Source organism: Staurois parvus, unplaced genomic scaffold (genome assembly GCF_062004578.1).
Source record: "Staurois parvus isolate SC_StPar_1 unplaced genomic scaffold, SC_StPar_1.0 ptg000315l, whole genome shotgun sequence".
In the NCBI taxonomy this organism is placed as follows: Eukaryota; Metazoa; Chordata; class Amphibia; order Anura; family Ranidae; genus Staurois; species Staurois parvus.
In genome coordinates, this window is record NW_028318111.1 from 3,975,889 (window position 1) to 3,994,312 (window position 18,424).

Consider the following 18,424-nt stretch of genomic DNA (forward strand, 5'->3'; position numbering starts at 1 on the left):
TAAAAACAATCTGCTTCTAAGATCATGCTTAAAGTGAACTTTCCTCCCCTTTCCGTAAAAAAATCACATCAACATACAGCTCTGCATATCGATATGAAATCATATTACATTCATTAGATTTTTTTGCTTTTACTTACGTTTACTATTTTCCCACTTCCTGGTTGAGTGAGGCACTGGTGATATAACCCTGGCCTCACAGATGCATCCTGGGAAATTCCTATCACATGTTCCTGGAGTTCCAGAGATCTAGCAAGTAAAGGGAAATGGATTCTTCTGCCCTTAGTTAAAATGGCCACCATGAGAAAAGAAGGTATACAAAGAATAAAACGCCTGCAGTTATGAGGTGGTATCAAAACGTTTTGGGACTAGTTTTGTAACAAGCATGCCCTTAACCAGCACAAATTGCATGCAAAAGCACATCAAAAACCGCATATACAGTCAGGTCCATAAATATTGGGACATCGACACAATTCTAACATTTTTGGCTCTATACACCACCACAATGGATTTGAAATGAAACAAACAAGATGTGCTTTAACTGCAGACTGTCAGCTTTAATTTGAGGGTATTTTACATCCAAATCAGGTGAACGGTGTAGGAATTAAAACAGTTTGCATATGTGCCTCCCACTTGTTAAGGGACCAAAAGTAATGGGACAATTGGCTTCTCAGCTGTTCCATGGCCAGGTGTGTGTTATTTCCTCATTATCCCAATTACAATGAGCAGATAAAAGGTCCAGAGTTCATTTCAAGTGTGCTTTTTGCATTTGGAATCTGTTGCTGTCAACTCTCAAGATTAGATCCAAAGAGCTGTCACTATCAGTGAAGCAAGCCATCATTAGGCTGAAAAAACAAAACAAACCCATCAGAGAGATAGCAAAAACATTAGGCGTGGCCAAAACAACTGTTTGGAACATTCTTAAAAAGAAGGAACGCACCGGTGAGCTCAGCAACACCAAAAGACCCGGAAGACCACGGAAAACAACAGTGGTGGATGACCGAAGAATTCTTTCCCTGGTGAAGAAAACACCCTTCACAACAGTTGGCCAGATCAAGAACACTCTCCAGGAGGTAGGTGTATGTGTGTCAAAGTCAACAATCAAGAGAAAACTTCACCAGAGTGAATACAGAGGGTTCACCACAAGATGGAAACCATTGGTGAGCCTGAAAAACAGGAAGGCCAGATTAGAGTTTGCCAAACGACATCTAAAAAAGCCTTCACAGTTCTGGAACAACATCCTATGGACAGATGAGACCAAGATCAACTTGTACCAGAGTGATGGGAAGAGAAGAGTATGGAGAAGGAAAGGAACTGCTCGAGATCCTAAGCATACCACCTCATCAGTGAAGCATGGTGGTGGTAGTGTCATGGTGTGGGCATGTATGGCTGCCAATGGAACTGGTTCTCTTGTATTTATTGATGATTTGACAGCTGACAAAAGCAGCAGGATGAATTCTGAAGTGTTTCGGGCAATATTATCTGCTCATATTCAGGCAAATGCTTCAGAACTCATTGGACGCCGCTTCACAGTGCAGATGGACAATGACCCAAAGCATACCGCAAAAGCAACCAAAGAGTTTTTTAAGGGAAAGAAGTGGAATGTTATGCAATGGCCAAGTCAATCACCTGACATGAATCCGATTGAGCATGCATTTCACTTACTGAAGACAAAACTGAAGTGAAAATGCCCCAAGAACAAGCAGGAACTGAAGACAGTTGCAGTAGAGGCCTGGCAGAGCATCACCAGGGATGAAACCCAGCTTCTGGTGATGTCTATGCATTCCAGACTTCAGGGTGTAATTGACTGCAAAGGATTTGCAACCAAGTATTAAAAGTGAAAGTTTGATTTATGATTATTATTCTGTCCCATTACTTTTGGTCCCTTAACAAGTGGGAGGCACATATGCAAACTGTTGTAATTCCTACACCGTTCACCTGATTTGGATGTAAATACCCTCAAATTAAAGCTGACAGTCTGAAGTTAAAGCACATCTTGTTCGTTTCAGTTCAAATCCATTGTGGTGGTGTATAGAGCCAAAAATGTTAGAATTGTGTCGATGTCCCAATATTTATGGACCTGACTGTACATGCAATTTTGATGCATATCCATTGAAGTCTATGGACCACAAGATTGCACTGCATCGCAACAACTTGCACATGACCCTTCCCCAAAGTTGCATCGCAGGTGTGCTGCATTGTAATGAACAGGCAGCATTGGAAGCAATGTTATTTTCATTGTCATGCGATTTACTGCAGCCCAAGTTGCATCTGAAATTGCATCAGTGTGAACCAGGCCTTAGTAAAAAAAACTCTGCTTATTTTATTTTTTTTTTAATTAAATATAAGCTAATAATTGCATTTTTTAAAATGCATTTTACTTTTAATAGCCTATTATCTTTTTTTTTTTTTTTTTTTGGACCTCCACTTTACCAACTCCAGCTGGCTGTAAGTGATCCTTGTGTTTCATTATAATTGTCTATCATAGTGATCACATGATTGAAGGCCAGACATTGCCGAGGGCTCCTGGTTTTAAAGGGAGTGTAGATTAACTTTTCCGCTGTATCCGGCATCTTGCTAGGAAATGTTATTTTGCAGATTGCAATTTTGTGTAGCCAATGACTAGCTGGACCCATTCCACCTTCTTTACCCTTCTTGGGAATTTCCCCATCAGAATTCACAGTTGTGCCTGACTGTTCTTGTCATTTCAAAGCTCAAAGTAGATGTCCTAGTGGATTCTCCATTATGTGGAATTAGGGATCTGTGGGATGAGAGTTGGACCTTGGTACAGCCTTGTAAGTGGGGGCTGGGACAGATACTATTTTGTGATGTCAATGCATCGGTGCCTTCACCAAATCGAGGCAATCTTATTGGATGAAGTCGGCCTTTAAATGAAAATGAACTATTTTTAGGCATCATGGGCTTTGTGGATTTTCCTTAACTAATAAACAATACCAGGAACACTTGAAAAATTAATGTCAATCCGTCTCTTCTTTCACTGTTTACAAAGTGTAAATGAATAATTTAGCAGTGATCTTGTTTTACGAGTGTAAATATAGCTCACAGACTATGCAATATGTGCACATTAAGCAGGAGAGCGAGGGGGGGCCTCCCAGTAAGAATGTGTTAAAAAGAAATGGATGGAGACTTTATTGGAAGGAGCGCGATGGGCGAGAGTCACAATATCACAAAATTAACAATTTATCCTTGATCTTGCTTCCTGTACCATTTTATGCCTCTTATTAGTTTCACAGTGTGACGTCGTAATAAGGCAGTGATTATTATGCAGGCCGATTTAAGCAGAATGGTTTACATCTCTCCTGTGATTTCTTATCCCTCTCCAATGATGCTTCCAATTTTAGGTCGCAAAACGGAAATGTTTCGGGAGCCGACGGGGCCCAGACAGACGAAAGGGCGGAAAACTCAGCTCTGCAAGGTTATCTACAGGTGTTGGATGATGCTGGGAACCCTCTGTGTCTGCACTGCCAGGAGCCCTGCCCCCAGGCGCAAGATTGGACTCCGGCCTGGGATTCGCGCTTTTGCTCGCGAAAATGCCATGATGACTTCCTAATCCGCTCCAATCAAAGTTACATGAGGGCAAAGGTTTTTGAAACGGAGCATGGTGTGTGCCAACTGTGCTGTTTAAATGCGCACGAGCTGTACCTGACTGTGCGGGACGCACCCAGGAGCCAGAGGAAGGTACTGTTGCAGAGCACCTGGATGGCACAGCTACCACTAGACCAGGTAAGAGAAGAAGTAAATCCCCAATGAGTAGAACATTAAAGGACCTCTTACAGAAAATGAGGGTTTTTTTTTTTTAACACACTGGTCTCTTTAAATAATCCAGAAAGGGAGATTATCTGTATTTTAGAAAATTTAGGGCCTTGTTCAGAAATGCGTTTTACCCCTAGATGACCCCTAGATTAATGACTAAAAGCCCAGACCAAATCTAGTAGTGTCGGTTAACTTGACAATAATACTATGAATAATTTGCTTGCCTAATCAATTTTTACTTTTTTTTCATTTATGTATAAAGCTAGTAACATTTTCATTGATAAAGTGTGTTTTTTTTTTCTATTATGAGCTGAAAAAATTTATAAAGTGCATATTTCATTTACACCCAACAGCTTTTGATCTTTATGATTTTTAATAAACTGTCATTTTTATATACAGAATGCATTGCAACGTGACAGCTGCACCCTGCTGGCTTCAACTGTCATTGTGCCTCTCTTTGTGCAAAAGTTGTAGCCAGCAGGATTGTTTGTAAACAAACCCATGTGATCAACATGATTGGCTGTCATAGTGATGCCACAATCAGGAAGCTTTAAAAGAAACCAGTGCTGACATAAACATAGAGGCCACCTCCTGAAAATGCTAGTTGTCTGGCTCTCATGCTAATCCAATGGCTACACCATTTACTGGGCTGTAGGACCCACAATGCAGAAAGTGATGTCAAAGTACAATAAGAACTCCTAAATTGCAGACTAGTGTGTCAGACCAGTTATTTGAGATATATTTAGGCTTTTGGATCAAAATAAGACTCCCAGGCAACTGGTATTTTAAAACAGCTTTTTTTTTTTATTTAGATAGAACAGGGGTCTCCAAACTGTACAGCCCCCCTAAAGTCCTTCCAACTTTAGGGGGGCAGGACTGTGGCTGGTGGGTATAGAAAATGTCCTGGCATCAGTGGGAGTAAACAATGCCCATGGTTGGTGTCAGTGTGAGGAATAGTGTCCCATATTTGGTGTCAGTGTGAGCAATAGTGCCACATTGTTGGTATCAGTGGAAGGAACAGTGCCCCATTGTTGTTGTCAGTGGAAGGAATAGTGCCCCATTTTTGGTGGCAGTGGAAGGAACACTGTCCCATATTTGATGTCCCTTATTTGGTGTTAGTGGGAGGAATAGTGCCCAATCGTTGGTGTCAGTGGGAGGAATAGTGTCCCATCATTGGTGTCCGTGGAAGGAAAAGTGCCCTATCGTTGGTGTCAGTGGAAGGAACAGTGTCCTATATTTGATGTCCCTTATTTGGTGTCAGTGGGAGGAATAGTGTCCCATTGTTGGTGTCAGTGGAAGGAAATGAGCCCTATCATTGCTATCAGTGGGAGGAATAGTGCCCCGTTGTTGATGTCAGTGGAATGAACAGTGTCCCTTATTGGGTATCAGTGGGAGGAATAGTGCCACATAATTGATATCAGTGGGAGGAATAGTGCCCCATTTTTGGTGTCAGTAGGAGGAATAGTGCCCCATTATTGATATCAGTGGGAGGAATAGTGTTCTATTGTTTGTGTCAGTGGGAGGAATAGTTCCTTGTATCAGAGGGAAGAATAGCGTGCCAAGGGCTGAATAAAAGGGCTACAGTTGGAGACCACTGGGATAGAGTAAGGTAAGGATTTTGCCCCATGTCAGTTTTTTTGCCATCTGTGTCCCATTGGGAAGATTTCCCTGTGTTTCCTGTCCCACCACCAAACAGGAAGTGAGAGGCACAGTCGCTCAAAAGTCAGAGAATCCCTGGTTGTCCCTATTGGAAAACTTCCCCTGTATTCCTGTTCTGGTGACAACCTAAAATTGGAGATTTTCTTTCACTTTTGTTAAGAACAGTCATCTGGACTAGTATTGTGAATGTCCCTGATGGGTACATAGACAGCAGTCGGGAGTGTTCTAATCCCTTAGCTTCACTTTAAGAAGGCGAAGATACCAGTGGGGGCCTCCATGTTTTTCTCAGGATGGGTTAACCATTTGTAGCATTCATTTTTCATCCTAAACATTCGTGAATTCCACTTTGATAAATGAACCCAACATGGACCATCATGAGAGCTCATGTTTAAAGTGTCTGAAACTAGGACTTCCTGTATTGCCTCACAGCGGCCAGTTGGATTGTTAGAAGGCAGGTTTTTATTTTCTTAAAATCACAGTCCTGTCAGCGAGCAACCCAAACAGTCCTTGTTTCCATTTTTCTTGTTGTATAGAGGAGACATATTGTGACCAAGGAGTCTATACTGGGACTTTCTTATCACATTTTCTGAGATGGGAACGGTCTGTATTTACCTGCATCTACCTATCGGATCAAAGACTTCCATTCTCCATCTGTCGGCTTGCAGTGCAGGTTTCCCTGCTGTGAGGCACTAGAGACAGTTCCTATTTCTGAGACGTGATAAATGAGGCCCATATCAATTAGAGCAAGACTGTTTCCATGGTGACAAGATGCCGGCTTTTATCGGTAATGACAGCCGGCGGAGATTTTCAGGTCACTCTAGTAAGTGCCGAATGTTTTCTCACAAAAGAAACTTTCTGCATTAACTATAGCCACCTATTGGACCTTTCCTTTCAGGCATTCAGATTAGTCCGGACTTCTGTTTGCTGCAGCTTCCTCTTGGTCCGTGTCTCAGAAAGTATTGAAATCGGAGGACCACAGTGATGGCCTGGCATCTAGTAGAAAGGACACCAATGGAAACCTACATTTTTCTTTTAGGATAGGTTTACTTGAAACTCTTGCCAATCACGAAACCCATATAAGTGGTGTAAAAAAAAAAAAAAGTGGGCTCTAACGCCCAGCTGCTGCACATATGCGCCATGGTGTCCATTTCTTCGACAGCTCTAGGTCATGGCTTCTGCTTAGGAGCCAGCAGGAAAGGCTACCAGCCATGTGACCTCTCTGGTAGAGAATTCGCACCACTTCCCTGCATGAAAGCCAATTTAAAGTTCACCTTTTGCTACATGGTATATCCCTGTTTAGGGTGTAACGTGGTGCAAATGACACCCTGCAGCCGCTGTCTTTTTTTTAAATTTTTCATGGCTGTGCAAGGGCTCTTCCTGAACAGTCATATCATTCTTTCACAGCAGCAATTGAACTTGTAGTTCTCAATGGACTATGAGTGTGGTAATCAGTACATTTATAGTCCATTGAAACTTTCTCCAGCTCTGCAACAGAAAGCTTTTACAGAGGTACGGGCAGAGAGCAGGAGGGAGAGGCTGCAGGAGCCTGACATTGCACCCGCAATCAGTGGATTTACTTTTTTCTTTTCAGTTCCTTTTTAAAGGAACCTGCAATTATTTTTTTCATGCAAAAATATATGCAATTATCAGGGCTCAAAATGTAAAGTCCTGAGTTACTTGCCAGGCCTTAAGAGTTACTCACCGCCAGTTGCTCCACCCAACCCCTACCCTGCCCTGCCCTGCCCCTAATTCCGCCCCTAAAAACGCCCTTGTAAATTACACTGTTAAATGTTTTATGCAGAATAAAGTTACAAAAATAAAGTCCCAGTAGTGTTCTCTGCCTCCTCCAAGCACTGTCCCAAATGTTGGTGAACTACAAGTCCCAGCACTGTGCCCATTCTGGTGAACTACAGGTCTGAGCACTGTACTCGTTCTGGTGGGGGAACTACAATTACAATCACTGTACTCATTCTGGTGGGAAACTACAAGACCCAGCACTTTCCCATGTCTGGCAGGGAACTTCAAGTCCCAGAATTGCCCCCAGCTGATGGAAAACGATAAGTCCCAACACTGCCCTGACTATAAAGAACTGAATGTGTCAGCACTGTCCCCAACTGGTGAGAATCTACAAGTCCCAGCACTGCTCCCGGTATAGCACAGATTTCCTCATCTCACCTGTTGGGCCGCAGCAGCATCCTCCGCACACTTGTCAGAAGAATTGGGCACCACCTCCTAAACTGACATCAGCATTGAACAGCGGGACGGCGCTGTGCCTGTATCTTCTCCAGAACCTGCACAGCCAGGAACTGGCTGGGCAGAGTGGGTATATGCTCATTACCGAGACCCCACGTTAGGTTGGTCTGATGGTGACCCGCTATGGTTGACTGGACAACAATCTGTAAGAGACGATCGTGATCCAGTATTGTGCTAACCAGGTGTGAGTTCAAGTGCCCTCCCCCCCACTTAAACTCCACCCCTCTCAGTGTGGCAGTTGCCCCAATGTTATTTTCACTTGCCAGATGCGAGCAGGCGAGTGGAAATTTTGAGGCCTGCAAAAAGAGGGTGCCCCTGTTGGCTATGAAACCAGATTTCGGCAGCAATGTTTCTGTAAAGTGACAGCATACTTGCGATTGGTTGCTGTATTTTGTCCCTGGCACTTTTCTGCTATCTATCTTGACCGTTACTGCTCAAACTGTGGCCCTCCAGCTGTTGCGGAACTACAAGTCCCATCATGTCTGTGCCTTTGGGAGTGTTGCTTGTAACTGTCAGCCTTTTAATGCTTTATGGGATTTGTAGTTCCGCAACACCTGGAGGGCCACAGGTCAAACACACATGTTATAGACACTGAGTACAGTATCCCTCACATACATAAAAATGCAAGATTTTCTCTTTAGAGAGGGGCTGTCATTGCTTACCTTTTCCAAAAAATAATAGTCGCCTGGCTCCTTTTCTGACTTTTCCTCTGGCTTCAGTACTTTTTGAGTCGATGATGAACAATTACATAAATCAGACAGCCAGGAAACAGGAATTTTCCAAATGGCAGCCTCTGTGTGTCTTATGGCAGGTTTATTTAAAACTGAAGTGCAAGCGTGATTTAGACTTTTCTTTTAAAAAAGGAACTTCATTGGGGTTTGGTAAGATGTGAACTGTCAGCAGCTACAAGTAACAAACACATACCTACCAGCCCATACAGTTCAGTGCTATCTTCCAGGCAGCCAACCGACTCTTCTCAGAGTTTATGTTCCTCTGCACCCTCATCTTGGTTTTGGGAGCCAACTGTTGCTACCTGATGACTCACGGCCGGCCCCCCCATGTACATGGACAAATCATGGCCAGCATTGAGAGGTCCTGTAGCCTCCTGAGATGTGACGTTATCCTTTGAGGGTGGGAAATGGGGGGGAGGTTTCAAGAAATAGGTACTTGCAAACACCCCCTCTTCCTCCCCAATAAAAAAAAATCTGCCAGGGGAATGGGAAGAGAAGGATGTTTTTTTTAGTTTTTGGATGAAGACCTGTTATAACATGAATGAAGAGTCATATGAGACCTTAATCAGAATCGGTGTTCCCCTACACCGGTTAGAGAGTGAAGCAAAATTTGTCTGCTAATTGCTGAATCCTCTTTCCCTCCCTAAACCCTCACCACATTTTCTACAGCAGTTGGTGCAGGGGTGGGCAGGTTGTACATATAGGAGTGGTTGTCATTCCTACTAACAGAAGGTGAGAAATGTCTAATCCTACTTGTTCCCCAGTATGGAGAACTGCTGGAACACCTTCCCAACAACCCAGAAGTAGTGCCGTAAATTCCATTTTACTCTGTAATGTAAAGAGGCATGCAAGGCCCTAGTTATCTGTAATAGACATTTTTCACATGTGTTGGAGTTCAGAAATATGACACATTTTCATCATTACGATGTGAGGGATTCACACTCTTTTGTGTTCTCCTCCTTGTAGTTTGCACATTGTAGTTTTCATACTGTTAATTGAAGGCAGTGGTGCTTGCAGTGTGTGGGATTGTACAATAAACCTAACTGCCTGATCACTTGTACTTTCACATTCCCATGACAATAGCTGTCAGATGCCAGTTTTAATAGGGTCCACACAGCGATGTTGCTGTACTATGACATTAAACCACTGCATGACAGCTAGTCATTTGGAAATAAGGAGGATCAAGGCGGTTACCGGCCCTCTTATGTGTCATGTCCTCAGATGTGCAACAGGACAAACGATGTGTAACTTTTTCCCCTGCAGCTCAACGAGCTCCTCAGAAACCCCACGGAAGGCCAATTCTGGCAAGTGGACCACATTAGGCCGGTGTACGGTGGAGGAGGTCAGTGCTCGCTGGACAATCTACAAACCCTGTGTACCGTGTGCCACAGAGAGGTACAGTGTTTCTTTTTCCATCATTCAGTCTTGTGTCTTTAAAGAGAAATGCTGATGGTTTTGGGTAATTTTATTAAAAGAGAAGTATGGCCAAAGCTTTTTGGTCATACTTCTCTTGTGGGCCACAGGAATGCACTTGTGCTTTCCTATGACCCGACTCAGCCGGCTAAAGCCATCACAGAGCCGCTCCACGCTCTGGAAGGATCCCAACAATAATCCTGAGGAGAATAAAAGTAAACAATCCGTTATAAAATTCATCAAGTGAGACTTTTTTGGGGACATCGGGCGCTCCTCTCCAATCACCCAAGTGTTCCCTGTGAAAATGCCTCCATTGTCATTATCAGAATGCCTCCCCAATGGTGTCTATTACCCAACACAAGAAATTCCCTCTATACTCTCCACACAGTAACTTGCCGCTAGGCAGCCCCTAGTGGTACAAGTCCAGCGCTGTCTTTCGCCCAAACTTGATACCCGGCAATAATTGGCATCTAGCTCAGACTCTCAGCACTCTGCTCAAAGACTGAGCCAGCCATTCCTGCCCCCTCCACAGCCCAGCTCTCCAGTGAGCTCTGGAGGGGCAGAGCAGAGAGTGGTGACTGATGGTCACTACTCTCTGCTCAGAGCATACTGAGAACTGAGCAATCCGTGGCCATGTGATCACTCAGTTCTCAGTCTTAGAGTCAGTGAGGACGATGCTGCAGCTGTAGAGGTGAGTATGATTTTTGTTTTTTTTTGGTTTTTTTTAGTTCTCACACTTCTTTAAAGTCAATCTGAATTAAAAAAAAAAGTACATTTTTTCTATAATGAATGTGTTGAGTAGTTTTTAAAAATGTAACTTTTGCCTTGAACTCCTTCTGAAAAATAGTAGTACACACCTGTGCTTAGAGCCTCATAGCTGTATATCTTCACTGTGAGATCTCTAGTCTCATTCGGTTAGGTTAGGTCACTGCTGTGCTGCTAGTTGTTCACCTTGCTGGATAGGAAGCTGTATCTGAGGACATGCAGAGCAAGGATCACTCTGCTTCTTTAATTCTGTTGATCTCTGCTGCCTCCACCTCTCCTGCTGCATTTTGATTATTCCTCTACCAGTTAAAAAATCATCAGGGGGATACAAAAACAATGTGCAGTGTACAATGTACAAAACAATGTGCAGTAGATATGGGGAAAGATGAGCCGTGGGAAGCCTCTAGGAAATACTGGGGACTAGTCCTTTGCTTGTGAAAGCTGTGCCCACAGAATGGACAAGAAGAAAGCAAAGTCGTGCTTAAAGTGGTTGTAAAGCCTTTTAATTAAAAAAAAAAAAAAAAAAAATTTTTATAGTTCCATGCTCTGTGCAGTGGTGTTGCACAGAACAGCCCCGAACCTCCTCTTCTGGGGTTTCCCTGCTGATACTCTTAACTCCTCTTTTCTGAGTGCCTCCATAAAAAGCCACTTGCTATGGGTGCAGTCATGCAAACACATCTTAGCCGAGCGTTATGCATCCATAGGCACACAGCGCAGCTTGGCCCTGCCCCTGCTTACTCCTCACAGGCTTTTATCGACAGCAGCAGGAGCCAAGGGCTCCTGCTGCTGCCTCTGTGTCCTGTGAATGTAGGAATAGACGGCTGCCAACGGGCCACTTTGATGGATCGAAAAAAACGAGCAAGGTAAGTGTTTAGGGGGAACTGATCATGGAAGGTTTTTTTTTTTTTTAACTTTAATGTAGAGAATGCATGAAGGTTAAAAAAAAAACCTTCTGCCTTATAGAACCCTTTAACTGAGGTTACTGAACATGTAAAACAAGATAGCAATATCGAATTTCTAACCAGGGGTAAAGGATATCATCATGAACTAAGTCCCATTTGCTGATTTTCATTTTGTGGACTTTAGGATGTTCGGCAAGTTATGTGAACTTACATGCAGTATCTTTGTTTACCAATCCGCTGCCTTCCTGGCTTCTCGGGTCTCATTTCAGTTGGAGCCACAAGCGTGAATAATATAAGGTGTATAGATTATATGTTACAATAAATGTGTCAGCGGCTGTCAGTATTGTTTGTTGTAAATGTCAGTGTCATTGTTAGTGTTGCTGTGTGTCACAGTTGTCAATATCAGGGTCACTGAGAGCATTAAACTCCGGTGTTTGTATAAGTGTCTAATTGATTGAAGTTTCTGTGCAAGTTGTTTTTCTACTTCATTAGAGTTTTTATGTCTCATACTGTCAATAGTGTGATATGGATGTCACGGTCATGTTATGTACAGCAGTCACACTTTGCATCATTATTGGTGCTGCTGTGCGATTACACTTCTCTGGGTACATTATATAGACACACGTTCGGAAAGAGCGACTCTACTCAAGTGAGATTTCTCCGTTTTGGTAGGTGTGATCCCCCACATGGTAGATGGTAGCTGAGGGTGCTGCAGTTTTACCTGTCAGTGCCTGGAAATGGCAACTTCACATAATGTGATGGTTTGTATTCTATATAACAGTTGCGTTTATTGAAATCGTATAAAAATATAACAAATCAAGGTACGTAAGAACAAACAAGCATACGGCAGTCAGTAGATATACAATACACATGAGAATCCAATGCTAAAAATCCCACAGAGTCAACCGATCATCCTGAGTCAGATCGGGAGAAACAGATATATTACACTGTACATAGTCATCACCCACCAAATAAGATGTAGGGGGAGAAAAAAAAAGGGGGGGGGGAAAAGGAGGGTTGTATTTTATATTTAGAGGCGATTTGTTCCCTCTTAAAATGAACCTATACTTAAAAAAAGGTAAGCCACATTTTGTTTTGTAACTAAATATGAGGGTTAGTCATTATATGAGGGTTAGTCATTATATGAGGGTTAGTCATTATATGAGGGTTAGTCATTATATGAGGGTTAGTCATTATATGAGGGTTAGTCATTATATGAGGGTTAGTCATTATATGAGGGTTAGTCATTATATGAGGGTTAGTCATTATATGAGGGTTAGTCATTATATGAGGGTTAGTCATTATATGAGGGTTAGTCTGCTCATTACTCCTCTTAGTAGGAGCCTTAAAGTATAACTAAAGGCAAAACTTGTATTCAGTTGCAGATAGAATGGAGAGAGGTTGGATTCTGTCTGTGCTCCTGTTGGGGAGATTCACTTGCAGTGATAAACAGGACAAACAGAGAGGGTGAAAGTAAAGAAAATCCCAAATTTTGGGTTAACTTCAGAACAGTCATAGAGGGGAAATCTTCCAATAAGGGCACTAGTTCTGGAGCCTGAGGGGGGGGGGCTTGCAAGAGATTTCCTTCATTCGCAGAGATTTCTTCTCACTTCTGTTTACTACCTGTTTTAGTCTTTGGGACAGCAGGTGAAGGGAAATCTTCTCAGTGGGACACAGATGGTGTAAAAAAAAAAAAAATGGCGGACAGGTTATAACCCTTTCTTAGTTTATCTCCAAAATGCTGCCCTTGTTTTGGAAGGACTGTGCCTCCCACTTCCTGTTTTGGCTTTGGGATAGGAAGCGAAGAGAAATTTCCCCAGTGGGACACAGATGGGAAAAAACTGACAAGTGTTGCCTATAATTCTGCTTTAAGTCTAAGTGCAAGCAGGGAGTGTGACCCTCTAAGCATTTTCATGCAGAGTCCCAGGTAAAACATGTGAGGAATTTTTTGGTAAAACGTGATGAATTTTTTTTTCAGTAATGGAAGCCATCACTGAAAAAAAAAATAAAGTCCACTAAATGAAAGGAGCATGCCAGGTGCAGCAAGGCTGGGGAGGAAAGATTCTAGCTGGATGCTGACTTGCTGCTGCTTTTAGTGCATATTGTGAAAAGCTCACAGTGTGCAGTTAAAGTGTTACTAAACCCACAACAGTAAAATCAGTATGTATATGTAGTAAAGCATGCTTGCTGTACTTGCTGTGGGAATCCAAGGGGTTAATCCTTGCATTATGTAAACAGGCTGTTTGATCCTGTCTTCTCTGATCCTCCCCTCCTTCTACTGTCCCCAATCCATCGTCTGAGTATGTGCAGAGTGACTCATAGAGCTCTGTTCTATCAGTTTAGTGTGTATTGCTAGAGAATATTTTTTTTTTACTTGGGAGAGTGCATGTGACCAGCACAGAGCCAATCAGCACTGTCCAGATAGAGGGTCAGTGGCCTGCAGCCTCATAGGAGAGAATGAAAACACCTACAAGCTTTAACCAGTGCTCTGCTGGACACTGATAGAAGTCACAAGACTGCTCTAACTGCTGATGGGAAAAGGTATTTAGCAGTTTATATTTACTAAAAAAAAAATAGCATTTTCATGTTCTGTGTACTGTGGGAGACAGATATAGTGAATGCAGGGTCTGGGAAGACCAGATATAGTGAATGCAGGGTCCGGGAAGACCGGATATAGTGAATACAGGGTCCGGGGAGACCAGATATAGTGAATGCAGGGTCCGGGGAGACCGGATATAGTGAATGTAGGGTCCTGGGAGACCAGATATAGTGAATGTAGGGTCCTGGGAGACCAGATATAGTGAATGCAGAGTCCGGGAAGACCAGATATAATGAATGCAGGGTCCGGGAAGACCGGATATAGTGAATACAGGGTCCGGGAAGACCGGATATAGTGAATGCAGGGTCCGGGAAGACCGGATATAGTGAATGCAGGGTCCGGGAAGACCGGATATAGTGAATACAGGGTCCAGGGAGACTGGATATAGTGAATGCAGGGTCCTGGGAGACCAGATATAGTGAATGCAGGGTCCTGGGAGACCAGATATAGTGAATGCAGGGTCCGGGGAGACCGGATATTTTGAATGCAGGGTCCGGGGAAACCAGATATAGCGAATGCAGGGTCCGGGGAGACCGGATATAGCGAATGCAGGGTCCGGGGAGACCAGATATAGCGAATGCAGGGTCCGGGGAGACCGGATATAGTGAATGCAGGGTCCGGGGAGACCGGATATAGTGAATGCAGGGTCCGGGGAGACCGGATATAGTGAATGCAGGGTCCGGGGAGACCGGATATAGTGAATGCAGGGTCCGGGGAGACCGGATATAGTGAATGCAGGGTCCGGGGAGACCGGATATAGTGAATGCAGGGTCCGGGGAGACCGGATATAGTGAATGCAGGGTCCGGGGAGACCAAATATAGTGAATGCATGGTCTGGGGAGACCGGATATAGTGAATGCAGGGTCTGGGGAGACCGGATATAGTGAATGCAGAGTCCGGGAAGACCAGATATAATGAATGCAGGGTCCGGGAAGACCGGATATAGTGAATACAGGGTCCAGGGAGACTGGATATAGTGAATGTAGGGTCCGGGAAGACCGGATATAGTGAATGCAGGGTCCGGGAAGACCGGATATAGTGAATGCAGGGTCCTGGGAGACCAGATATAGTGAATGTAGGGTCCTGGGAAACAAGATATAGTGAATGCAGGGTCCGGGGAAACCGGATATAGTGAATGCAGGGTCCGGGGAGACCGGATATTTTGAATGCAGGGTCCGGGGAGACCGGATATTTTGAATGCAGGGTCCGGGGAGACCGGATATTTTGAATGCAGGGTCCGGGGAAACCAGATATAGCGAATGTAGGGTCCTGGGAGACCAGATATAGCGAATGCAGGGTCCAGGGAGACCAGATATAGCGAATGCATTGTCCGGGGAGACCGGATATAGCGAATGCAGGGTCCGGGGAGACCGGATATAGCGAATGCAGGGTCCGGGGAGACCGGATATAGCGAATGCAGGGTCCGGGGAGACCGGATATAGCGAATGCAGGGTCCGGGGAGACCGGATATAGCGAATGCAGGGTCCGGGGAGACCGGATATAGCGAATGCAGGGTCCGGGGAGACCGGATATAGCGAATGCAGGGTCCGGGGAGACCGGATATAGCGAATGCAGGGTCCGGGGAGACCGGATATAGCGAATGCAGGGTCCGGGGAGACCGGATATAGCGAATGCAGGGTCCGGGGAGACCGGATATAGTGAATGCATGGTCTGGGGAGACCGGATATAGTGAATGCAGGGTCCGGGGAGACCGGATATAGTGAATGCAGGGTCCGGGGAGACCAGATATAGTGAAGGCAGGGGCGGGGAGACCAGATATAGTGAATGCAGGGTCCGGGGAGACCAGATATAGTGAATGCAGGGTCCGGGGAGACCGGATATAGGGAATGCGGGGTCCTGGGTTTAGTAATACTTTAAGGCAATTTCAGTACAGAAGAGGAGCCTGTACAACTATGTAAGACTAAGCCTGGGTTCACATGTATATGGGCTGGGATGTGGTGCAATTTTAAAGGCCGGTGCAGGAAGATTCGGATGCGAATTGTAAAAGTGTATCAGATTAAAAAGTGTCCTGTGTGATTTTCAGTGCAGTGCAAGTGTAATTTTCAAAGTTGTACTGCAGCCAGCCCACATATATGTGAATGGGCACCGCAGAAAAGTTTCATTTCACATATCATGCAAATCAGTGCAGTTCAGAACTTCGTATATATGTGAACCAAGGCTGAAGGCAAGGCTTTAAATTCTAAACAGGGCTGTGACATAACCTGGAGGCTGACATTTAGGCACAGCAAACCAATCAGTGATTCATCCATTTGGCACAGATCACGTGAAAAGTAGCTCACAATTGGTCACATGAACACACACAGAAAGGAATTTGGATTCTAATTTTCGTTATATCACAGACCAATTTAGAATTTGTGATCACAAAAAACTTTTTTTTGTTTAAAAATATTGTGAGCATTGGTCTTTCCAGACTGATTTCTCCACTAGGGGGTGCATGTACTGGGCCCTCCAATGGATTCTACATTTAAGACTATGGGGAACTCACGCTGGTGACAACATTATCTCAGCTACTTAAAGGAAACCAAAACTGAGGATATACACTATATTGCCAAAAGTATTGGTCCAGGCCTTTAAATCATTGGATTCAGGTGTTTCAATCACCTCTATTGCCACAGGTGTATAAAATCAAGCACCTAAGCATGCAGACTGCTTCTACAAACATTTGTGAAAGAATGGGTCGCTTTTCAGGAGCTCAGTGACTCCAAGCGTGGTACCATGATAGGTTGCCTCCTGTGCAATAAGTCAATCCGTGATATTTCCTGGCTACTAAATATTCCACGCTCAACTGTTAGTGGGATTATAACAAAGTGGAAGCAACTGGGAACAACAGCAACTCATCCACAAAGTGGTAGGCCACGTAGAGGGTCAGCGCAAGTCACCAGTGCAGAGTCAATAACTAAAGACCTCCAAACTTGGTGTGGCCTTCAGATTAGCACAACAGTATGTAGAGAACTTCATGGAATGGGTTTCCATGGCCGAAACCCATTCCATAAAGCACGCTGCTACTGGACTCTAGAGCAGTGGAGACATGTTCTCTGGAGTGACAAATCACACTTCTCTGTCTGGCAGTCCGATGAACGTGTCTGGGTTTGGCGGTTGCCAAGAGAATGGTACTTGCTTGACTGCATTGTGCCAAGTGTAAAGTTTGGTGGAGGGGGGATTATGGTGTGGGCTTGTTTTTCAGGGGTTGGGCTTGGCCCCTTCATTTCAGTGAAAAGAACTGTTAAGGCGTCAGCATACCAAGACATTTTGGACAATTTCATGCTCCCAACTTTGGGGGAAGAGTTTGGGGATGGCCCCTTCCTGTTCCAACATGACTGCGCGCCAGTGCACAAATGCAAGGTCCATAAAGACATGGATGAGCAAGTTTGGGGTGGAGGAACTTGACTGGCCTGCACAGTCATGACCTCAACCGATAGAACACCTTTGGGATGAATTAGAGCGGAGACTGCGACCCAGGCCTTCTCGTCCGACATCAGTGCCCTACCCCACAAATGCACTTCTGGAAGAATGGTCAAACCTTCCCATAGACACCCTTGTAAAGCTTGTGGACGGCCTTCCCAGAAGAGTTGAAGCTGTTACAGCTGCAAAGGGCGGGGCCAACTCAATATTGAAACCTACGGACTAAGACCGGGATGCCATTAAAGTTCATGTGTGTGCAAAGGCAGGCCGACCACTACTTTTGACATTATAATGTATGTGGAATGCCATTGCAGACCTAAGTAGTTGCTGCGCTGTCATGCTGATCTAATAGCTTTAGCATTTTCAGAGTCACTGACCCCAAAACAAGTTTTTGCAGATTAGCTTAGAGTTTACTCTGACTTTTCTCATCAGTATGATTGTTCTAAGTGAGTTAGATCTGGATGATAGTCAAGCAATCAGCATTTTCAGAAAGAGGTCAACAATGAAAGCCTCCGTAATATCTCTCAGCACAAGTTTCCTTCGCGGAATGACAGAAACAGTTGGAAGCCGGACTTTGCTCCAATTGCTCTAAAATTGAAAAAACACCAAAATAAAGATAAAAACAAGGCTCCATTGTGTAATATTTGTCTTGTCAGTGGGCTATCTGTGGTGTGATGACTTTTGTACACTTTGGACAGTTTGTAGACGGATCCTTCTAGATTTATAGATCTCATCTCTCAAAGAAGTTTGCAGAGACCATCTCCGGCATGGAAAGTCACAGACCCAGATTGACATTATTTTCCCGGCACTAAAAAAAACACTAATTTTATTACATAAACTGGGGCGAGTCTTCATTGTTCATCAGGTAAAGAATGTACAGAGAGCAAATTACTCTCTATTCCTGTCCG

At 44.1% G+C, this 18,424-nt stretch overlaps 1 protein-coding gene across 2 annotated transcripts in view; it reads left to right on the forward strand.

The window, feature by feature from the left end:
- ZRANB3 (zinc finger RANBP2-type containing 3) overlaps positions 1 to 18,424 on the forward strand; it is a 427,423-nt gene that overhangs the window by 403,060 nt on the left and 5,939 nt on the right. For both annotated transcript variants that reach the window (XM_089683596.1, XM_089683597.1), the window contains 2 exons: positions 3,360 to 3,741; positions 9,678 to 9,809. In XM_089683596.1, the coding sequence (XP_089539722.1) occupies positions 3,360 to 3,741; positions 9,678 to 9,809 (514 nt within the window). The remainder of the gene's footprint in view (positions 1 to 3,359; positions 3,742 to 9,677; positions 9,810 to 18,424) is intronic.